The following is a 23,299-nucleotide window of genomic DNA, read 5'->3' on the forward strand; positions in this document are numbered from 1 at the left end:
CAGCACGCGTGTTTCCTGTCCATTCATAGCAGCTTCCTCCAGTGACCACGGATTTAACTGGAAAGTGTTGGACCAGGGGCTGGGGATTTAGCTCAGCGGTATAAGTGCCTGCCTTGCAAGCAGGCAGTCGTGAGTTCAATCCCTGGTACCGATAAAAACAAAAAAGACAAAAAAAAAAAAAAATTCTTAAAAAAAAGAAAGTGTTGGACCAATAAACCCTTCATGTTCTAGTCCGAAAGATGCCCCTAGGTCCCCAGGGGTCTTGAGTGTGTCCTAGACCCCCACCAACCACAGTTCTGTCAGCTGGATTCCCTCTCCTCATTAACTCCATAAATATTTACCAAGCATCAGAGCTGTGCTAAGCACATGTGCCTCAGACCCTGGTGGGACAGATAGAGGATACCCAGCAGTGAGGTCAGCATGCTGGGGTCCAGGCCCACCTTTGCATGGAACACCTGCGTGGCCATAGCCAATGAACTGACCTCTTTAGGCGTCTGTTTCCTCTCTTGTGAAATGGGGGGAATAAGCCTGGTTCCTCATCAGATCCAGTCAGGGGATGTCTGCCAAGCAACACCCGGTGAGCAGTGAAAATGCTCACTAATGCACAGCAGAAGTACATAGGAGGAAATGCAAGGAACAGGGCTGGGGGTGCACTAGATAGCTGCTCACTGCTGGCCCCCTTTGTGTACCTGCTCCAGGACATGAGGACCTACTTCCTGAACCTGAGCCAGGCGAATGCACAGGATAACCCGCACTGGGAGCTCGAGTACAGGCTGACTGAGGCCTACGGGGTGCCAGATGCGAGCGTCCGCTCCATGCAAGCGATAGCAACTAGCATAGCTGGTGACCAGGACAAGCTGCAGCGCTACTACGTCTACAACTCTGTGAGCTACGACACTACAGCCTGTGGTGAGACCTGCCGTACGGAGTTCTTGTGTGCCACGCAGGAAGTGGACTTTGATGCCTACGACACCTGCCTGAGGCACACCAACGCCAGCCCCAGGCTAAGGGGCCTGCTGGTCTTGTTGGCCCTGCTGCTGGGCCTGCGGGCTCTGCTTGCACCCTGACCTTGAGCACCACCCTCCCCTTGTGGGGCTAATTCCCCTGCCAGTAAGATGGGGTGGCATCACCCCCATAACTGCTGATTTTGCCACCATTTCCCTGTGTCAGAGGAGAGTAAACTGGAATGGGACTGGCGAGATCAGGAAATGAAGTTCCAAAACCCTTCTGGAAGCACATTTCTTTCAGGTTTTGGGTTTTATCTGCAAAATCAATGTGTGTAGTGCATCTTGTTCTGTGCATTATTCCTTTTAATATATAAAAGTTTAAATCAGCTCACTCTTGGTTATTAAACTGTCCTCTCTTTGCTCTGGAGTACTCTCTTAATCTATCCCCAGCTCAAGGACCACACTTGAGCACATGCAGTTTGCAAAACCCCCACACTGATTGCCACTGTGCCTATCTAAGGGATTGTTAACTGCCAACAAACCAAAAGTGTATTCCACAACACAAAGCAATGCCTGCTAGTTTTCTACCTCTGAATCTCTTCCCACACCAGTCAAATGACAGGTAGGAGTTCAAAAGGGTGATGGCGCTTAGTCACCCAAATGGCACTGGTGAGCGTCCTAAGAGAAGGTCAGATGGTTATTTCATTAGCCCAATACAATCGGTGGGGACAGCAGATCCCTGGAATGCTCTATCCAGTCGGAAACCAGACAGAGGCCAGCAGCGTCCCAAACCTTTTCTTTTTCACCCACAGAAATATTTATAGCAGCTAATTCCATAAACAGGAAAGGGAGAATTCCCAGGTGCAAAAGTATCCCTGGCAGCTGCTGCAGTGTTCCTGGAGTCTTGATGATAGGTTTAACTAGCCACAAGCAGTCAGGTCCTCCACCCCCACCCCCAGCGCCTGTGGTCTGGCCAGTAGGAAACCAGATCAGACCTCTCAGGAGCCAGAACACACCTCTGGTCGGCCATTCCAAAAGTGTGATGGGCCTCTGGGGTCCATAAACTCAGGTCCCTTTGCTTACTGCTGACCAAACCAAAGGAAGCCATTTATTTTGGTGAAAAGGAGAAAGGGTTTATTCAAAGTTAGCTCCCAGGAGATGCAAGGGCTTCCCTTGCTCCAGAGGGGAGAAGGGATGTAAGCGGACAACTCTGGATTTGTTTCCTTTGCCTGGAGCCCTACCTCAGGGCCTGCACTTGCATATTCTCCCTGTATATCTAGGCTGAGAAGGAGGGGGCATTTATGCCCTAGGCATCAAAAGGTCCAGAAAAGCCATTTGTCTCTAAAATAAATAATTTTTAGCTTTTTGTTGTGCAGTTTATAAGTTATAGTGCTTGCTAAATTGGAATGATACCGAGAAGATTAGCATGGACCCTGTGCAAGGATGACACGCAAATTTGTGAAGTGTTCCACATTGAAAAACAAAAACAAAGATAACAGTTATAGCTCTAGTTCTAGCCTCAGGGCTGTTCCTAGCTATAGTGCCTATAAACCCAGCAGTCTGGCAAGAGGAGGCAGGATTACAAGTTTGAGCCCGGCCCGGGCGATTTAATGAGCCCTAGTCTCAAAATAAAAATTTAAACTGGGGGTGGTGGTACATGCCTGTAGTCTCAGCATTCTGGAAGCCGAGGCAGGAGGATCCCTGAGAGTTTGAGGTCAGCCTGGGATACACAGTAAATTTCAAGACTAGCCTTAACTAGATGACATGACTCTATCTCAAAGCACCAAACAAAAGCAAAATACATTTTAACAGGGGAGCGGGGCGCGGGATGTAGCTCATTGCGAAGGTCCTGGGTTCAACCCTCACTACCGTTACAAAAAAAAAAAAAAAAGCCGGCTAAGCGAAGAGCTTCAGTCCTCCAGGTCGCTGCAGCTCCACAGGGCTGGGCTAGGAGACCCCAAACGCTGCGCCGAATCAGGGGGCCGGGTCGACCGCGCCCTCGCTCCGCCCCGGACAGGGGCGGGACTTCAGGGCGGGACAGGGAAGTCCCGCCCCTCTGACCCGGCCTCCGGGTTGCCCCAAGGCTACCACCGCGCCTTCGCGTCCCGGGACCCGGTCCTGAGGAAGGCGGGAGGGCGCCGAGGCGGGAGGGCCATGCCCTGGTCGCCCCGCGCCGCTCTCCTCCGGGACCTGGTCTTGGGCGTGCTGGGCACCGCCGCCTTCCTGCTCGACCTGGGCACCGACCTGTGGGCCGCCGGGCAGTACGCGCTCCGCGGCCGCTACCTGTGGGCCGCGCTGGTGCTGGCGCTGCTGGGCCTCGCCTCGGCCGCGCTGCAGCTCTTCAGCTGGGTCTGGCTGCGCGCCGACCCCGCCGGCCTGCACGGCCCGCAGCCCCCCGGCCGCTGCCTGGCGCTGCTGCACGTCCTGCAGCTCGGCTACCTGTACAGGTGAGCGCCCCGCCCCGGGGAGGGCTCGGAGGCGACCCGCGCCGCGGCTCACGTGCGGCGGCCGGAAGGGCCGCGGCCGGAAGCGGCGCCCCGCAGGTGAGCGGCCGCCGCCCGGGGCCGCGCAGCACTCACTTCCGGCCCGGGCGGAGAAACTGAGGCACGGGAAGCAGGAAGGGGTTCTTGGGCTTCGGAGTCAGACTTCCCTGGGGCCCAACTCCGGCGACACCGACTGTGACTTACTTTCTGCCTTTCTCCCAGCCTCAGTTGGCGCCTCTGAAAGGAGCAGCCCGGCCTGGCAGGCGGGAGGCTTGTACCTTTCCGCTGTGGGTTGGGTCTTGGGCAAGTCCGTGACCTTCCCAGGCCTCGTCGTGCCAGTGTTGGTGGTGGTAATGCCAGACCTGTTTTCTGAGGATTAAGCAAAATGACACCTGTAAATTCCCCTGGCACGAGCATTTGACAAATGTCAGCTAGCTCCGTGCTACCTGGGCCACCCCGTTCTGCCGACTCCACTCCCCGAGCAATGCTTGTTCCCTCCTTCTTTCCTTTCCTTTCTTTTCCTTTCTTCTCCTTCCTTTTCCTTCCCTTCCCTTCCCTTCCCTCCCCTTCGCTCCCCTCCCCTCCCCTCAGCCCAGGGAGTAGGCTTTTTAAAAAATTATTAACTTTTTGGTACCAGGGAATTGAACTCAAGACCTTGCACTTGCCAGGCACTTGTGTCGCTGAGATGTACCCCGGCCCCTCTTTTATTAATTTAATCTAATTTAGCCTTGAGTTCGATTCCTGGTACCATGAAAAAAAATTAATTTAACTTGTTCCTTGGGACAAAATTTTGTTAAATTGCCTAGACTGGCCTCAAATTTACAATTGTCCTACCTCAGCCTCCTGAATAGGTGGGATTACAGGCTTGTGTCACCACACCTGGCCCCTCACACCCTTCCTTTACCATTTGGCAGCTTCTTCCTGAACCTTTTGCTTCCCTTTCTCAGAATGAGGGTAAACATGGGTGATGAATACAGCCAGGGCTGGACACAGACCAGGTTTTGGAAAATGTGTGTGGCCTGTGCTTTTCAGAACTGTCAGGGTCCCATAAAGATGGAGACATTTAAGTGTGTTTGAAGTGATGGGGATATTTTGAGTAGGAGTAATAGAAATGTTTCTTTTACTGTAGGAAGAAGAAAAAGATGGAGAAACTGAAATCATGGGGTTAGAGTCATGAGATAAAGTCAGGACATCTTGTGTGGTATGGGTTGGTGTGGCTGGAGGCAGAATCTGCTCCAGAACCCCTTTGTGAGTTTCCTCCAGAAAGCTATCTGGAGTCTCCAGCTGTGGGAAGAGGAACTTTGAATATTGCTGTTTTGCTTGAGGGTGCTAAGACACCAGTGAACCCCGGGAGGGTCCAAAGGGTCACAGCAAGAGGAGAGCCCCACATTCCTGGCTCCCTCCTGCGTCTTCCTGTCTCCTGTTTCTGACTAGCTTTGGGTTTGAAAACAGGCTCCCTGTTCCTGCCCAGGCTAAGGTGGGGTCCTGTGCCTTAATATTATCAGGCCAGGCAACAGCAGTCAATGTGCTGACTGGATTTACAGTGGGCAAATGGGTCAGATGAGATGAGTTCTGCGTGGGGAAGACTCGGTGCCTTCTCCACGCCCCCCGCTCATGCCAGCGGCTCTCCCAAGGACTTTTTCTGGTTTCCTTCAAATCTGTATCAGTCTGTCCCTACCTTTCCAGGCCAGGCTCTCACCCTTTCTCCTCAGGTGTTCAGGGGTCTGCTGCGTGGTATCCCTACTTCCACTCTAACTCCACCGACCCTGACCAGCATGTTCTGCAGGCTGAAGCACATTCTGCCCCTGGCTGGCCCTTGCTCAGAAGCTCTCTGTAGTATCTTTGCTGTGGGGCCCTAGGAGATTTTATTTTTGTATGGGGGGATTGAACTCACTACCTCATGCTTGCCAGGCACTTATGCTGCTGAGCTAAATCCCTGGCCTGAGATTATTTTTCTGATACCAGGAATTGAACTCAGGACTTCCAACTTGCCAGGCAGGCACTGTGCCAAGATTTTTACACATAAGAACATTGAGGACTGTCTTGGACAAACTTTACAATCCTGATTACCCAAGTTGTTAGCTTTTTGATGCTTTTCCTCTTCTGTAAATGGGGCTCTTAAGAGAAGTTAACAGAACGAGAATTGTGATACGTTTGGGCTGGCGGGCACACAGCAGAAGTTGCACTTACCTCCATTTTACAGGTGAGGAAACGGCTCAGAGAGGTTAGGGGCTTGCCCAGGCCCCTTAGCATGTATGTGATAAGCTAGGATTGGAGCCTGTCCTCCTAGACCAGATGAGTGGGAGCCTGGGGACTGCACAGGACGCTGACCTGGACTTGTGGGCTTTTGTGTGTGCCTAGGTGCCTGCAGGGGCTATGGCAGGGGCTGTTGGTGTGGCAGCAGGCGACGCCCTCCGAATTCGACTTGGCCTACTCTGACTTCCTCTCCCTGGACATCAGCATGCTGCGGCTCTTTGAGACCTTCTTGGAGACGACGCCACAGCTCACACTGGTGCTGGCCATCATCCTGCAGAGCGGCCAGGCTGAGTACTACCAGTGTGAGTGCACCAAATGAGATACACAGAGCCTCTGCCTACCGGGTGATAAGATTGTAAAACAAGTGGTTACAGTAAGTGGTGAGAGATCAAAAGAGGGAGAAGCAGTGGCAGAAGCTGGCAGAACCTCCTAAGCCATGGGGGAGGCTTGTACAGTGAGGAGCCTTGGAAGAGTTTCCCCTAAAACAAAAGTGACTTGTCCCAGAGCCGGCCAGTGGCCAAGGTAGAACTCCATCTCACATCCGATTTGGAGTCCAGGGCCTTTTCTTGGCCTTCAGTACCCCTGCTCATCTCAAGGCTCTCTGCAGTACCTGCCTGGTTCTCACCTGCCATCACATAGAGTGTGACCCTACTTCACACGAGGAAAGAGGCGTACACAAGTGACGTGATTTGAGTTGGGCCACTCAGCACTCACATTTGTTTGTTTTTGTGGTTTGGGGAATGAAACTCCTGACTTTGTGCTTGCCAGGCAGGGCTTGTACCCCTGAGCTAAATCCTTAGTCCTTGCTTTGGTTTTTTGAGACAGGGTCTCACTATGTAGTACAGGCTGGCCTTGAACTCATGGAAGTCCTCTTGCCTCAGCCTCCCAGAGTGCTAGGATTATAGGCATGTGTCATATCCAGCATCCACATAGTCTCATTTGTCTATCTGAAGGTAGTGTCTAGGACCAGGGCCAATTGGAGGCAGACTATACTACTGGGCTGCGTGGGAAGAAACGAATTTTTCTCACGTACTTATTTATGCCAGGTACTGGCATAGGGAGTCCAGATGAGCAGACTCTGTTTCTACTCTCCAGGAGCTGAGAGGCAAGGAAGTAGTTTACTGTAATTTTAACAGTGTGATAAGACTCCAGGCAGAGGTGGGTGGGTATTACCAGGACACTTGACACAGCAGAGCCATTGGAGAGGGGCTAGGTTAGGTGACCCAGGGGATGTTCAGGCTGGGGGCCAGGTGAGGAGGGCGTGGGCCCCTGGGCAAAGTTTGTGAGGTCCGAGAATGCGGAATGCTGGGCACACTGGAAAGAACATCTGAGCTAGAGCGAGGATAGTTAGTGTGATGACCACAGATCTGATGCCAGGCTGGAGTGGGTTCTGGGTACTGAATAGGTTCCCAGTTAACCTCTGTTGAGTGAGAAAGGAGCAGGGAAGCTTTTTAGGGTGATCAGTGAGGAGGTGGGGTGAGACCTCTACTATAAACCTCTAGATCCGGGAAAATGAAGACCGGGGACCAGGTTGCATGTTAAGGGCCATGAGGGGTGAGAGGAGAACTTCTGCCACAGCAGGGCTGTTTCTCCCAGCCCTCAGGACACCCTGGGCTCTTCTGTCCTTACTTCTGTCCAGGAGGAAGGGGGAACTTGGACTCTGCTGATTTTCAGATCTGAGAAAGGTTTGGCTTTTCTGGGGGAGGAAGCTCTAGGAGATGCTCGGGATGCAGCCAAGGCCTCCTGGCTCAGGGTGCCAAATGCTGGGTGACTGTGAGTCAACACCCTCATCCTTGGAAGTGTCACAGGGTGGCACCTGACCGTGAAGCATCGTGGGGTAGGGCTGGCTCTGTACTCGAATCCCTGCTCTGTGTTTGGTAGGTTGTGTGAACTCAGCAAGAATATTCTCTTGCTGCCGGTTTCCCTTCCACAAATGGGGATTCTAAAACCTACCTCAAGGTGGCTGGGAGGGCCCTGAGGGTGCCTGTGAGCCCCAGGGGTGGGCCAGGTAGGCTACCCACAGAGCTCATCTGTTTGCTCTTGCTCCTCTTAGGGCTTGGGGTTGGCACGTCCTTCGTGAGCATCTCATGGGCACTGTTGGACTACCACCGGGCCCTGCGTACCTGCCTTCCTGCCAAATCCCGCCTGGGCTGGACTGCTGCTGCCATCTACTTCCTGTGGAACCTGCTGCTGCTGTGCCCCCGACTCCTGGCTGTGGCCCTGTTCTCAGCCCTCTTCCCCCAGTACATAGCCTTGCACTTCCTGGGCTTATGGTTGGTGCTGCTGCTCTGGGTCTGGCTTCAGCGGACAGACTTTATGCCGGGTCCTGCCTCTGAGTGGCTATACCGGGCGACAGTGGCCACCATCCTCTATTTTTCTTGGTTCAATGTGTCTGACGGCCACACTCGAGGCCGGGCCACCATCCACCTGGTATTCCTCCTGAGTGACAGTATTCTACTGGTGGTCACCTGGGTGATTTATGGCCCCTGGCTGCCCACTGAGGTCTCATTACACATGTGGCTAGCTGTGGGAGGCATCAGCTTCCTTGTGGGTCTGGCTTTGCGCCTTGGCTACTACCACTGGCTGCACCCTAGCTGCCGCTGGGAGCCTGATCCAGTGGACAGAACTCGGGTGGATGGGCCCCGGAGTTTATCTCCTTGCCAAAGTCATCAGCTGCTTGGGAACAGACGCATGACTCACTTGGCTCAGAATTTTTTCCCTAAAGCTAAGGATAAAGGTGTTTTGCCAGGGAAGGGAAAGGTAAATGGGGTCCTTTAGGCAGCACAGACCCAATGACGGGTTCACCGTGTGAACAAGATGAGAAGGGCTAGCATTAGAGGGTCAGTGGTGCCAATTACATACAAGCCACGTTGGCAGGAATGAAGACTTTTCTCAACCAGTACAGCTGGTGCACCCAGAACTTCCCATTGTTGGTATTTTCACCACCCTGGCCAGGCACCTTTCAAGTGGTGGAAGTTCTGTCCTATCCTTTGCTTCCTCTATGCCAGGCTAAAAGGCCCCAGGAGTTTTCCAGACTCCTTCCCTGTCCTACCCCATTCATTTAATTTATTAACAAATGTTTACTGAAAGCACTATGTGCTACGAATAGCATTGTAATCTTGGCACCAGTGCCGCTCTAGCTTCATCCCTACCCAATCAAACCAGTTCTGGGTAGGAGTTAAAAGGCTGGAAGCCAGAACACCCAACTCTAGGTAGCCTGTCAGCAGCTCCAGGGTCTTCATGCTGCTGGCCCAGCTCTGCACCTGTTCTCTAGAGGCTGTCTTTCAACCAAGTGCCTTGTGGGCCTGCAGTCTGGGCCATGCACAGCCTGTTGGGTATTTTTACTCTAGCCAATATACCTTCTACCTCAGAGTCCATTTAGATGGAAGAATGTGTCACTGCAAGTGAGGACACATGTGGCACATGTTTGACAGTATTATAAGGTTATTAAAACCTCACAAAATCCAAGGTCTGTGTCATTCAATCTAGCACTGCTGGAGAGAAGGGATAGGAACATGAAATTCTTTGAAATTGGTAAAGGCCATTAGAGCAGTAAGAAGACTGTCTTAGGAAAAACAAAATAAAAAGGCTATCTTAGGTGACTTTTTATCCTTGTTTTCCAAGTTGTAGGTGCTAGGTGAACTCCATGCAATTTTTTTTGTTTTATTTTTTGTTTTTGTTTTACTACCAGCTCTGCTGTTGGGCCAGCAAGGGTAGCCATCAGCGTCTTTGGGACTAAGAATGAGAGACCAGGTAGACAATGGTGTCTTTTCTCATTGCTGGGGCAAAATACTTAACACCCACAAATTAAAGGAAAGGCTTATTTTGGTTCACAATTTGTAGAGGTTTTAGTCCAGTCACCAGGCTCCAAGGCTGAATGGCATGGTAGAGGACAAAACAGTCCATAGTATGGCAGGCAGGAAGACACTAAAGCAGCAAGCAACGTCAAAGCAAGTCTCCCTTTTCACCATCTCATCCAGGCTACAAGGCTTTTGGGTGGTGCCACTGACACCCAGAACAACACTAAACCAACCAGTGGGCTAATCCAGTTATCACCCTTAACACATAGTACAACCCCATAGTCCACACTGACACATCTTCCGATCAGCTCCCAAAAGCTGCCAGCGCATGTGTTGGGCAAACACAAGCCATCATAACCTGTCAAGAGCTCTGTGAAGCCAGTTGCAAGGTGGTCTATAGGATTTGGATGCAAACAGTGGTTCCAGGAAGGTTTAATCTTTTGCAGCTCTGGAGGTCTAGGGTTGAGTAGGGAAGGGCTGCTGAAGGAAAAGGTTTCAGTCACCACTGTGATGGGATTCATGATAGTTCTGTTACTCATTTGTGTAGTGGAGACAGTAAATAGGATAAGTAAACATTCAGTTTATCAGGTAGTATGACATGCTAGGAAGGTGAGAGGGAGTTATTTTCATGTTGGGAGTGACAACCCTACAATGTCCAGGGAAGCCTCCCTGAGAAACCATCTCAACAGAAGAGCCAGGGAGCCATGTCAGCAGTGACTGGCCTGTGGCCTATAAATGAGATACACAGCAGAGCATGGGGTTACCATTTGGCAGCTTGAATCATTTGGGGAAAGAATGTTGTAAAAAATAACCGCCAGGTCTCATTTTCATTGTCTCATAGAAAGTAGTTGATGTGACAAATCAGGCCAAATCAAAGGTCTGCTATCTATCTTTCTAGAAAACTCTTCACAATCCTTAGGAAGCCCTGCTTGGGACCCTACATGGGTTGGGCAATGGGGGTGATCTATTCAGAAAAGACAACTGGAAAAAAACTGTATAGAAAATAAAAATTTTATTTTTTCAAGTTTATAAGATAGTTCCCATTACATATAATGTTATGGTCAAGGATCTACAGCCACGAATGCCCGCAGTCACATAAATATATCCAACCCAATCAATGCCTTTTCCTGCCAACAGAGGCATCTGAAGTCCAGAGGGAGTCACGTCCTTCCCGGAATGGCTCCATCAGTGCATTAGGAACTTGCTAAGGAACCTTGCTTGCTAGGGCTGGCGCAGAGCAGGGGAAAGGCCAGACAGCCTGCTGGTGGGGCTGAGATACAACCAGGTCTTTCCCTCTTGTGGTTAAGGTGTTTTAGAGTGCTCAAGAGAGGCCGACTGTGCCGCCTTGGAGTGGAGAGCAAGAGGGAGGCCAAGCTCACTTCCTGGTCTAGACCACTGCTCTCCCACAAGAGGAAGCCATGTGCTCTGCTCCGTCAGTTCAGTGGCACTGACACCTATTCAAGATAGTGGTGTCCCAGCTCCATGTGCTGCAGCTGGAGATTGCCAATGAGATTCTATCTGGGAGCTGTGAAGCTGAGTTTGTGTAAACTGCCAGTACACCATGGCGAGAGTCTCTTGGGATGCTAGTTTGCCTCACAACTTGCAGAGCAGAAGAAAGGCGCCCCCCATCCCATCAAACAAAAGCCTGAACAGGCAGCTACGTGTGGAGGAGGCGTCTACTCTCCTGGTCACCACCAGTTGCCCCCAGAAGAACAGAACAGGATGATGCTAAGGCACAAGTTTACATTCGAAAGTCAAGCCACCTCTTATCCTAGGACACATTTGATACCCCGATAGCCACTAGACAGCCTTGGCTATGAGATGTCCAGACACACTCAGGAACCCTGGTGCAGGGCTGAGGAAGGACTCATTTGGCCAGTTTTGTAGGCACTTGTTCTAATAAAGGGGGCCTCCTCCTGCTGAAAAGACCCACAGTACCCTTGGCCACAGCTTCCAACAGCTCTTGATGTTACCCACTCATCGTCCTTCTAGGTGTCTCTGCCAGGAAGGAGAAGGTGGTGAGAAGGGCCGCTTTCCCTGGACAGATACCTAGGATAGAGCCAGGAAGCTCCCACTGTTTGCCCTCTGAGAGTGGCAGCTATCAGAATGAACACAGGCTACTTAAGTCTCCTTGCCAAGTTTAAGTCCCTTTTGAAGAAAGAGCTAAGCTGAGAAGTCAGGGCAAGAGGAAAAAGGCCATGAACAGGAGTCCAAGTCGTATTTCTTTGCTGCAGGCAGGGAAAGTGTGTTTGTGTGTGTGTGTATGTGCAGGACATGCACATGTGCGGGGTACTAGCCCATAGTCCAGGACCAACAGATGGCCTTCGTCCAAGGTAAGAAATAGCGATGCTGGATATGGGGTGGATCTGAGGAATGAAAGTAAAATCCATCCAGAGCTGCTAAGACCTGGTGGGTCTGCCTCAGACTCCTCCTTCCATCTCATCTCACCTGGGAACAGGGCCAAAGTGGTGGCTAAGGATGCACGCCAATTTCAGCTCCTCTCCCAAAACATTTCTCTTAAACTATGAGTCATGAGGCACTTTCCCTTCAGCTCTGAAAGAAATGTCTGCACCAGCTTCTATTGCTATATGGATGACCTCGCTTGCCCTGTGCAGCCACCTCTTTGGGGATAAGCAGTTAGAACAGGGGTTGATCAAGGAGCTCGTTCTCATTGACAACCAAAGCTGCATCTCTGAGGCACTCACACAGCAGCCTCTCTGTGTATCTGGGAGATACAGTGCCTCAGCCTGAGGAGCTCTATCTTGCCTAAGCAGGTGCCTGGGATGTTCCTGGAGGGATCAGGCAACCGGCACACAGGGATAGGATAGGCAGTTGAGACAAGGGCCCTCGCCTCCACCCAACTTCCCAGGGGGCATAAAGGGAGCCAGCACCCTTATTTAAATCAAGAGTTCTGCCCTTCCCATTGCCAAATGGGAGTTGAGGAGTAAGGTGTTTTATGGGGAACTGGTTTTTGATTAGAGCAATCTGCACTCCACTTCCAGGCAGAGAGCTGGGTAATGCGATGCCTAGGGTACCCATCATGTGGCTGAAGGGCTTCCTCAAAGGAAGTAGTAAGAAGCCTGTCATTAGACTTTACTTTGACTCCTTGGGCAGGGAGTGCCCAGAGCTGAGGTCAGAGGACAGCATCTTCTAGGAAAGAGGCTGCAGGGTGAGCTTATAGTGGGGAAGGGTGCTTCTCTGCAGGAGGAACAGGCAGAATCTTCCTGACTCAAAAGCCAAAAATCCTGAAATTCCTAAGAAGCCCAAGGCCTTTCCAGTTTGGAGGTGAAGCCTCCTGGAACATAGTCTCTGAATGAAGAGTCACGCTGAAAGCATTTAAAAGGAGTTTCCAAGGATGTATTGTTGGTTAAAGGGGAAGAGGGACTGGCAAGGGGACTAAGGCTTCTAGGATAGGAACTGCCAAAGTTTGAAGTTTATCAGTGTCCAGTGCCCCACAAGCGGAAGGGAACATTCGAGAAAGCAGACCACTGGAGCAACTAAGGAGGTGCTGTGGCCACAGAGAGGTATTTCCAATATTTCATTTACTATTTCCACAGAAACTTTCTATGCCTTTTTCTTCCTAAAAACAGAAAAGTGGGGAAAACTTGCTTTCGAGACCAGACCTTACTTATAAAAATAACATACACATTCCTTGAAAAAAGTTCTGTAGCTAAGGAGATCTCAAAAGACTGCAGGAGACAGACATAAAACTCTACTGCATTTCCCCTACCATCATCAGTTAAGAGAGCACTCAGATTGGCCACAGACTAAGAGTCCAACTCTGCCCCAAGAATTGCCTTTTCTTTTTCTTCACTTTTTGGAAACAAAACAGAAGAATTAAAAGCACTGTAGTTGCAGTAAGTCTACTGTTGTCTCTATTCCAATGTTGCCTGCTTCTGTACAAAGACGAACACCAGGCTGCAGTTCACTCTTAGCAAAAATGGTAGCGTTGGTTCTGATTGTGTTCTCGCCAGCATTCCATGGACAGAAAGAAGTGGGCAAAGGGGGTAGGTGAGAGAAAGAGGGAGAGGAAAGGGCGGGGGAAAATGTTCCAAGTTCCCAGGTGGATTTGGCCTCTGGCTCCCTTCAGGAGTAAAAAGGAGCTCACGAGGAAGGCCCTTCATTCCAGTTCTTAGAGAAAATCAAGCTCCAAAGCCTGGTGAAGAGACACTAGGTCTCCGTGGTTTGTGATCCTCCAGAAAGGCATGTTGTGCTGGAAGAGAGGGAGGACAGTAGGTTAACCCAACTTGTTATGAAGCTTGTGCTTGTCCATGTCCCTTCCTCCCTGGGGTGCTTGCTAACTACTGCCCACCTCACAGTGCTGTCACAAGGTGACATGAATCATCTATATGAACAAGGACTTTGTACATTATAGAACACTGTACAAATGTGAGAAATATTTATTAGGTTTCAGTGGTTTTGACATATATCTGTCATATATAGCACTTATATATAGCATAACTCTGTGCTTTTGACATATATCTGTTTCAACTATATATAAGGTCTTTGCAATCAAAATGGCTAAGAAGTTAGGCCAGGGATCTGGCTCAGAAGTGTAAATGCCTGCCTGACAAGCACAAGGTGGTGAGTTCAATCCCCGATACCACCAGAAAAAAAAAAAAAAGGCTAAGAAACACTAATTTGTCATAAAAATAGTAAAGTACAAAAATCTTAGTAATCTTTTGTGCATTTGGTTTCCTTTCCTTCTCCTATTTTTATATAAAGAATAAGATTACTTTTAGTGTTAGTATAAGACTACATTGTCTTGGAGTCAGGCAACTTCTTGTAACTTCCAGAGCTACAGGGTCTAAGTCTTTTTTTTTTTTTGAGACAATCTGGCTTTGTAATTCAAGCTGGCCTTGTGCTAAGTAACCCAGGCTGCCTTATTTTATTTTTCTCTTTTTGAGACAGGCTTTGAGCTCACTTTGTAACCAAGACTGGTCTTTAACTTGCAAAGATCCTCCTGCCTCAGACTCCCAAGTACTGGGATTACAAGTGTGCACTACCAGCCTTGGCTCCAGGCTGGTTTCAAATTCGTAGTGACTCTCTTGCCTCAGGCACATGAGTGCTGGGATTACAGGTGTGCACTACCAACCCTGGCAGGGTCCAAGTCTTGTCCATGTCCAAAATGTAGGACATACAGATCTGAGAAATAATTTCATCATATTATATGGTCAGAATCTTGTCAAGAATACTGTGCTTGTTCTAAGCTACAAATTCAAAGGAGAGTTTCAATAAACCAAGAGTTATAAATCATATTTATGAAGTTAAAGATTTTATTGATTGTCTTATTCAAAGTGGCTGTTCAAGTTACTCAGAACACTGAGGTCCTAGAATATAGTTCATTGGACATGTTTTTTTTTTTTTTTTTCATAATATAAAGACAAAGCAGAATTCCTATCAGGAATGCCAGACTACGACCAGTATGTAAAAGAGAAATTTTTGCTCAATGGAAGGAGTGACACCTTAATCCGCTTCTATAACCTCATGGTGGAACAGGCTATCTTGAATCACAGACTTTATCTTTGGGTATGCTCATGCAACAACTAGTTTCCTGTCAGGCTGCAGGAAAGATTCCCTCACAGGGATTGAATGAATAAAGTATTAAGAAATTTTCCAATTAGTATACTTTAATATTTTTGGCAGTGCTGGCGTTGAACCCAGAGCCTCATGCATTCTGGGCAAGTGCTCTATTACTGAGCTACACCCCAAGCTCCAGTGGGTGTATTTTATGGTAGGTGGTGTTATGGTTGATACACACTGGGTCAACATGAGAAACCCAGGAGCTTAATTAAGTGACTAAGCAGCTCTACATCCTGAGGAGTAGAGGACAAGCCATTACCACTCTAGGCTATTGGTCATTGTGTTAATTGGAGAAGGTCAGAAATTTAATTAAGAAACTTAACTGATTCAGCAGGGAGCCAGCCTTACTTTGTAACATCCTCAGCCCATACAAAACAAGGGCACACAGATAGTGTCAGTACGACACCCACCGGAGGGCACAGCCTGCTTACAGTATAAAGGAAGAAAAGGGGCTTGCTCTTCCTCTTTTGCTCTTGTTCCTTTGCTGTCTTCTTCCTTGGAAGTGTTGCCCCGTGCCATGACACTCTGCCTTGGAGCCAGCTAACTATGGACTGAAACTTCCACAAACTGTGAGCTAAGTAAACCTTTGTTTCCTTAAGTTTGAGTGTTGTGTGTTTTGTTTCAGCAATGAGAGAAAAGTAACCAAAACAGATGGTTACCAACATCAGCTTCTAGATGCCAAAAGTCTCTGAACTACTACTTCCTATATTAAAAAGGGATGATCTTGGTTGGGACTTGTAGAGTGATGATGTTACCATCAGAACTTGAGGATTCAAAAGCAGGAAGGTCCTTTTCTACAAAAACAACTACCCATTTATTATATATATTTTCTGAAGCCTGGAAAAACCAGGATAATATGCCTTTTTGGAGTTAAGCAGGATGCTATTTAGAAGGCAATGTGATGACAATGGGTCCATTTTAGGTTAAAGTGTTTTAAGATTCTTGAGTGGCAAGGAGGAGGGGTAGAGGAGAATCTAACAACTTATAGAGAAACTCCATTTGGAGAAAAAGTGATCTTACTCTTTAAAGAAAAATAGGAGAAGAAAAGGAAACATTACAAATGCGTAACAGATTGCTAATATCTCTGTACTTTTACCATTTTTATAACTGTTTGATGTATACTACCTAGGTTATGTTCTTTACCATTGTTACCTGTTTGGCTGCAATTTCTTCATCTCGCCCATCTCCAATCACTACATATGTAACTTTTTTTCCAAACCTTGACACAATTCTCTCAAAGCAGCTCTCTTTACCTGATTTAAAAAGAAAAAAATTCCTGTTAGGATATTCCGCCTCCTCCCCCGGTAATACTGAAGAAAAGGACTGCTGCTATGTTTGCCCATCTATACTCAGGCAAGTGGCAGCCCACGTAGTTGCTTGGTGAGGAGTTAAGGTTGGCAGCCAGAGAATCTAGTGAATGTGAACTTGTGCCATTAGGCCAGCAATCACCTTTCAAAACCTCACATCAAGGATGAAATCCTTAAGATCTTGGTATAAGCCAAACGTGGTGGTGCATGCCTGTAATCCCAGCACTCAGGAGGCTGAGGCAGATCATTGCAAGTTCAAGACCAGCCTGTGCTACAAAGTGAGCTCAAGGCCAGCCTGAATTGCATAGTGAGACCCTGTCTCAAAAACAAAACAAAACAAAACAAAAACAAACAAACAAAAACTTGGCACAGGTTACTTCTTAAAATGAGAGGTGATAGGCTAGGCTGTGTGAAAGCAGTGAACATTACTTCCTTCTGCTGTACTTTACAGCTTACAAAGTACTTTTATTATTTTTTAAAAATTTATTGATTTTTACTTATTCTTTCATTAATTCTCAAGATAATCTACTGTGACATACCATTCCCCACTTTACAGTTGTCAATGGGACTTAAGGTTTAGTGACTTGTCCTAGATCCCAAACAATTTGAACGAAGGGAGCCTGACTAAAATCCAGCTTCCAGCCTTTGTGCCATGAAAAAAAATTTTTTTTTCTTTTTAAAGAGAGGGTCTAACTGTGTGCTTTATCCTGGGCTTGAATTCACACTCCTCTTGCTCCTGCCCTTCACGTACCTGGGGTTCAGATGTGCAGCACATTGAATAGTATCTTCAGAGAAACACTTTAAGATAGGAAAAAGAAGTGGAAGCTTAAGGGCTGGATTTTTTTTCTAAAATAAGTTACAGGAAAAAAGCTATTTTCCTCCTAATTCTTCATTTTCCAAAAATGGTCCTAGGCATGGGTCTTTTTTGGGGGGAGGGGGTCGCTTAGAAGCTCCAGAAGGGAACAAAGAAAATGACTAATTAAAATGATAGCAACATACTACACTACACACTACACTCTGGAAATACTGCATCAGTAAGACTGGCAGTGGGAAATGAGTGATTTAAATCCACCTCAGACAGTCCTGAATTTTGAGGCCAGGGTATCAAAATCAAATCCCATCTGGAACTAACACCCAAGACATGCACAGATGATGATACTGTGGGAAAGGCAGCCTTTTATAAATACAAGGAAATTATACCCCTTGCACTTTCCTTACCATCTCTTGTACTACATATTTCTCTGCTCTTGCCTGCTTCTTCAGTTAAGCAAAACCCTAACTTTGCTCCCTTCTTCATCCTGCTCTATTAACTTCATTCTTCCATCTTGCCAAATACATGGACTTAGCACTACCTGCTTTCTGTGTCAGTAAAAGTACCTCCTTCTCAAGACACTTGACAGCCACCTACTGGAAACTGACTGTAACACACATACAAAGACTAAGGACTACAGCAAATCCCAGAATTTCCAGATAGGAATGGACTTCGAATTACTAAGACCCAGCAAAAGGAACATCTCATTTAAGGATGAAGACACAGAGACATTTTTATTGTCCTGGCAAACACTGATCAGGGATGAAGTACACTGTGGGATGTCTCCTCTAAAAGTATTAAGAGACTAAGAGAGTTTTTAATAGGTCAAGGTGAAATAGCAACTGCAGGTATATGGACACAAAAAATGACTCTGACAAAAAAAATACTTCCATGTATCTCTCAGAAGAATCCTGGATATGTCCTTTCCTGTTCAGGAGGATGAGACCAATGACCAGGCAGTTTACCAAATGTCTAGCAACTAAAGCTGGTGCACAAGACCAACTAAGCCCTTGGAGAATACCAGTTCCTGGGTTCCCACTAATAAAACCAAGGATGTTTTCAGAAATGAGAAATGATTTTATATCCAAGATCACAGAATGATCACTGAGAGAATTATCTATAGAGTCCACTGAAACAATGTATAGATCAGGAAAACAAAACTTGTATTGATATTTTATTTATTTATTTTTTGGTACCAGCAATTGAATTCACAACCCTCCATTTGCCAGGCAGGCACTTATGCTGCTAAACTATATTCCTGGCCCAGCTATTTTAATACTAAATTTATTGAGTTGGGTGTGGTGATGCATGTTTATAATTCCAGCACTTGGGGAAGATGAGGCAGGAGGATCACCAAGCGTTTGAGACCAGTTTGGGCTACACAGTGAGTTTAAGGTGAGTCTCCTACACTACAAAGTGAGACGCTGTCTTTAAAAAAAAAAAAAAAAAAAAAGAGAGGTATCATGATATTAATACAGGGTACCCCTACAATCCCAAGAAGTTCTCAAAGTGGTGGTCATTAACTTCCAGACATTTGTTAGTAGGTGAGCTCTCTCTGTATTTTTTTCATGGTATTAAGGTTTGGACCTAGCTAGGGTTCTACACATGTGAGGCACTGAGCTCTAACACTGAGCCACATCTCCAGCCCAAGAGAGCCACACTTTTGAAATCATTTCAGGGCAACTGAAATAATCCCTCCTCTTTTGCTCCCATTTCGTAGTTCTGTGAAAACCTCAAACCTCCTGCTGTGGTTTTCATGGCACTAGGTCTCACTGCAGCTTCACAAATTAGCTCTGGATAAAACAAGACTGAGGAAAATCACAAAAGAGGCACACTTACTGTCAGAAGGAAGAAAATCATTTCCAGTAGCTTGAGGAGCCAGGACTCAGTACAATGAGCTCTATGGAAAATGTACCCATAGGGTGTGGGGTGCTCACAGTGAGTGCTCTGGGCTCCCAAGAGGTGCATAGTAAGGCAGCAGTGGTGACAATGACCTGAAGGGAGCTATCAGCTCCATTTTCCTGATATCCTATGCCTTTGTAGAAAACTTCAACCATATAAAAAAATGTGTCCAGAGTCAAAACCCCAAATATCTGCATAGCTACCTACTCCCAAGAGGCTAAGGCAGGAGAACTGCTCGAGTTAGGGTGTTTAGGGCTATGAAATTTACTAATTTAACATTTAAATTTCAAAAACCATGGTTAAAAAGTACATAACATGAAATTTATTATCTTGGTCATTTTCAAATATAGAGGTCAACAGTGTTAAGAATTCTCACATTGTTATGCAACAAATTCCCAGAACTTTATTAATCTTGTAAAACTAAAATTCTAGATTCACTACACAACTCCTTCCTCTCCGCCTGCTCCTGATAACCACTATTCTACTTTCTACTTCTGTGAGTTTCACTATTCTTAGTGTCTCATCCGTCGGTAAAATCACACAGTGTTTACCTTTTTGTGACAGCCTCATTTCACTTAGCATATTATAGACAGGGCTTTTCTCTTTTAAGCTGAATGAATGTGTCCATTGTTTGGAACATCACATTTTGTTTGTCATCTACACATAGGCACTTAGGTACACTACTATGAACGTAGATGTGTAAGGTTTTTTTTTTTTTTTTTTTTTTTTTGGATGTCCTGCTTCTGGATATTTGGACACATCTCAAGACTCTGAGGCCCAATTCTTTTAGGTACTTCCCTAGAAGTGGGATTGCTGGATCATACAATAGTTCCTTTTTTTTTTTTGTCTTTTTGAGACTGGGTCTTACTGCGCGCTTTAGGCTGGCCTTAGGCTCGAACTTCAAGGATCCCCCTGCCTCAGCGTCCTAAGTGCTGGGATTACAGGGAGTGCGCCACCATGCCAAGCCAATAGTTCCATTTTAATTGATTTGAGGAACCATCACACTGTTCTCCATAGCAGCTGTATCACTCTATAATCCCAATGGTGCACAAAAGTTTCAATTTTTCCATATTTCTTGCCAACGCTTAAATTGTTTTTGAAAGAAATTTTTAAGTACATAATTTAGTTTTTGATTTTTTTTTTTTTTTTGGTCTTTTTCATTTTTTATCGGTACCAGGGATCGAACTCACGACCGCCTGCTTGCAGGGCAGGTGCTTATGCCGCTGAGCTAAATCCCCAGCCCCTAGTTTTTGATTTTTTAACCCAGTGCTTTTTCTATCACACTACATACTTTCTGTGAGGAAGAGAAATTTGACATGAGATAAAAATAAATTTCTAAACTAGAAATTATGTTCTTTCAAATATCATAAAAGAAAGCAGCATATTTATATAACCTATTAACTCTGAGGCCTTGAGCAAGCAATGTAACTGCTAAGCCTTAACTGCCTCATCAGATGACTTATATGGATATTATTACATATACAAGGTGTCTAAGAGAGGAGCTGGCAAATAATATGTTCATGAATAGAATGTTTTATTGCAAGGCCAGTGGTGAGAAAAAGAATAGAAACCATACCAATTTTGGTAGCACTATAGATGTTTTCAATAGGAAATATTTCTCCTAGTCCATAGAGGAGAACTTTGGCCAGGGCTGGAACCAGTTGGGTGGTAGTGATCAGAACATTCACACAATTCTTCCTAGAAGGGAATAAGAAGGAAAAGAAAAAACAAACAAACAAACAAAAAAACCAGATGAAATGAAACCAACCTAGGCACAAGAATTCAAATGTGCCAAATCTAGGATTTATTAAAAATTAGTCTCAAAGGGCCTGGTATTATTGTTATTACCCTTATTACTTCAAGTTTTAACTTTTGTATTAAAGGGCATAGATCTTATTTCCTGTTTTTACTGGACCCAGAGTAGCAACTTAATTCATTTATGCCTTACTTCCTTCTGATCATTCTAGCTTATTGCAACTTGGTAGCAAATACCCCTAACTCGTATCATTTATATCAAAGTTTAGAAAACAAACAACAGACAGCTCTCCATTATTGTTCTATTTAATCTGAATGGAATTTAAGTTCTGACGTTCATGTAACAGCAACTGAGATTGCAGAAGACACAGTAATTCCACATGATTCCCCCTCTAAGTGTCAGTTTTGCTGATTACTAGGCTATGGATCTGGAATACCTGCTTTGAGGGAGGGAAGAATAGGGGACTGATAAAGATAGTGCTGTATTTATTTCTCAGTCTAAGCTTTAAAGTGAAACTGCCTCAATCTGCTTAATGTAGTCTTTCTCTTGAATTTTCCCCTCTGAAGCAGGGTGGCATAATTTCTTGAAGCTTCTTCTAACTTAAGATACTGGTATAATGTGTCCTATTTATATTTGTTGATTCTCTATCTCGTAGATTAAATTTTAGTTTGTGAGCGAAAAGTAAAGGAAAATAAAGAGGGTTTCAGGTATTAAATATTTTCTTAAAACCCTCATACATGGTGATATCATAAAATGATCTTGGTTCTCATCTAAATACGTCTTTGAAGCATTTAAACATCTCTTGTCTCTATCTCAAGGTCTATTTTTAGAAAATGGTCTAGTTTTGGACTGGCAAAGAAAGAGTGTATTTCTGAGAAGATGACCTAAAAAGAATCATTTCCATACCTGGACTGGATCAGAAGTAAGGATTTTAATGCAGTTCCTAACCATGAATCTGTTAAAACTTCTATTTCTGCTCTTAATCTCTGCAGTGCTTCCTTTCTCTGGGGACTGAGGAGGCCTTTAGGAATAAAAGCAGATACATTCATCATTTGACAATGTATACTTGCTGAGTGTGATAAATCAACTTCTATATTCAATTTAGAAATAGTGTGAGTCCCAAAGTAATACATTTCTCTTCCTGGTAAAATCTTGTAATAATGCAACTCAAAATGCTATTTTGACTTTCTTCATCAAAATGTTTTGCTATGGACTGGGTGTGGTGATGCACACCTGAAATCCTAGCTCTTGGGAGACTGAAGCAGGCAAGAGGATTGCCATGAATTTGAGGCCAGCTTGGGTTACACAAGTAAATTCAAGGCTAACTTGTGCTACATAGTGAGACTCTGTCTCAACCAACCAAACAAGTTTTCCTATGGGAACACAATCATAGCAACAAGATCAACTAGTAGCCAGGTATGGTGGCACATGCTTACAATCCCAGCTACTCAGAAAGCTGAGGCAGGAGGATTGCAAGTTTGTGGCCAGCCTCAGCAACACAGTGCAATCCTGTCTCAAAATGAAATAAAAATGGATCAGCGGCTGGGTATTTGTCTAGCATGAGCAAGGCCTGGGTTCAATGTCCAAACCACAATAGAAAAAAAAAATCAAAATCAGCTGATAGAGACATTATCATTGGGCTCTGGTACAAGTGTCTTTCATCACCAACTAATATAACTGGAAAACTCAAGATCCACATTTGTGTAACACTGCTTTAAGAACCAATGAAGGAGAAATGAACACTACAGCTAAAAGAGTTCTCAGCACTTTTCCTCTCTTTCAAAGAAATCAAAGCCCACAGAGAAAAAGAGCCCCACCTAACATTATGCAGAAAGTTAGAAGGTTGTAGTCTCAGGAAGTCTTTCTACCACTGCATGTAACTTGTCAGTCTAGATTCCAGGTTAAATGATCAATCCTCTGCACTATACTTATAAAATAACTCCAGCAGATGAAGAAACTAAAACACTGTGTACAACTAGACAACTAAGCACAAAACAGAAGTCATATGATAGGAGTATCTTGCTAGACACAAACAGTAAGTCTGGCTCTGAATTTTTCTGCAGTCAAACTTTAAAAGAATACTCCATATAAACCAAAGGCATTTCTATGAGGAAGACACTGGGAGTATAATTCAGATTTACAGTTTTACAATACAAGCCTAGAACCAAGTAATTCTTTTATTTAACATTCTGGATAAAACAACAAAACCAGTATATATACTTAACTCATATATGATGTGGTATTTTTGTTACTTTTATGGTGTACAGAACATAGACATATTTTTAATTTTTTTCTCAAAGTAGGCTCAGGACACTCAGAGAGGGTTAGTTACATCATTTTCTTCAGAAAGTCAGATTTTGGAACCAGGCAGGGAAAGGATCATATGTTGTACATGAAAACTTAAGAGAAGAAAGGCCAACATCTGGGAGAAAAGAAAAGTAAAAAGACTTGAAA

General features: G+C 45.8%; 4 protein-coding genes and 1 pseudogene across 10 annotated transcripts in view; 3 read left to right on the top strand and 2 right to left on the bottom strand.

The window, feature by feature from the left end:
• Smpdl3b (sphingomyelin phosphodiesterase acid like 3B) overlaps positions 1 to 1,374 on the top strand; it is a 47,955-nt gene extending 46,581 nt beyond the window's left edge. For all 4 annotated transcript variants that reach the window (XM_063235884.1, XM_003471101.5, XM_023565673.2 and 1 more), the window contains one exon: positions 699 to 1,374. In XM_063235884.1, the coding sequence (XP_063091954.1) occupies positions 699 to 1,067 (369 nt within the window). In that variant the 3' untranslated portion in view covers positions 1,068 to 1,374. The remainder of the gene's footprint in view (positions 1 to 698) is intronic.
• The window catches only part of LOC106027999 (polycystin-1-like protein 3), a 22,441-nt gene extending 19,113 nt beyond the window's left edge, over positions 1 to 3,328 (bottom strand). The window contains exon 1 of the mRNA XM_063235877.1: positions 3,192 to 3,328. The gene's annotated coding sequence lies outside the window, so the exon portion shown is untranslated. The remainder of the gene's footprint in view (positions 1 to 3,191) is intronic.
• On the top strand, positions 2,325 to 2,425 carry LOC111757241 (U6 spliceosomal RNA; annotated as a pseudogene).
• Positions 2,986 to 9,154, top strand: Xkr8 (XK related 8). The gene is made up of 3 exons (XM_063235885.1): positions 2,986 to 3,394; positions 5,792 to 5,988; positions 7,740 to 9,154. Exons 1-3 carry the CDS (start codon positions 3,102 to 3,104, stop codon positions 8,462 to 8,464), a joined length of 1,215 nt encoding a protein of 404 aa, XP_063091955.1. The 5' UTR covers positions 2,986 to 3,101; the 3' UTR covers positions 8,465 to 9,154.
• Positions 9,155 to 10,479: 1,325 nt separating this feature from the next.
• Positions 10,480 to 23,299, bottom strand: part of Eya3 (EYA transcriptional coactivator and phosphatase 3) — a 105,260-nt gene continuing 92,440 nt past the window's right edge. For all 4 annotated transcript variants that reach the window (XM_063235879.1, XM_063235880.1, XM_063235881.1 and 1 more), the window contains 4 exons: positions 21,752 to 21,866; positions 20,666 to 20,787; positions 16,222 to 16,322; positions 10,480 to 13,699 (listed from right to left, as the gene is read on the bottom strand). In XM_063235879.1, the coding sequence (XP_063091949.1) occupies positions 13,619 to 13,699; positions 16,222 to 16,322; positions 20,666 to 20,787; positions 21,752 to 21,866 (419 nt within the window). In that variant the 3' untranslated portion in view covers positions 10,480 to 13,618. The remainder of the gene's footprint in view (positions 13,700 to 16,221; positions 16,323 to 20,665; positions 20,788 to 21,751; positions 21,867 to 23,299) is intronic.

The sequence above is a fragment of the Cavia porcellus genome, unplaced genomic scaffold (assembly GCF_034190915.1).
Source record: "Cavia porcellus strain 051 isolate PalLab524CR breed Dunkin Hartley unplaced genomic scaffold, mCavPor4.1 scaffold_25, whole genome shotgun sequence".
Taxonomy (NCBI): domain Eukaryota; kingdom Metazoa; phylum Chordata; class Mammalia; order Rodentia; family Caviidae; genus Cavia; species Cavia porcellus.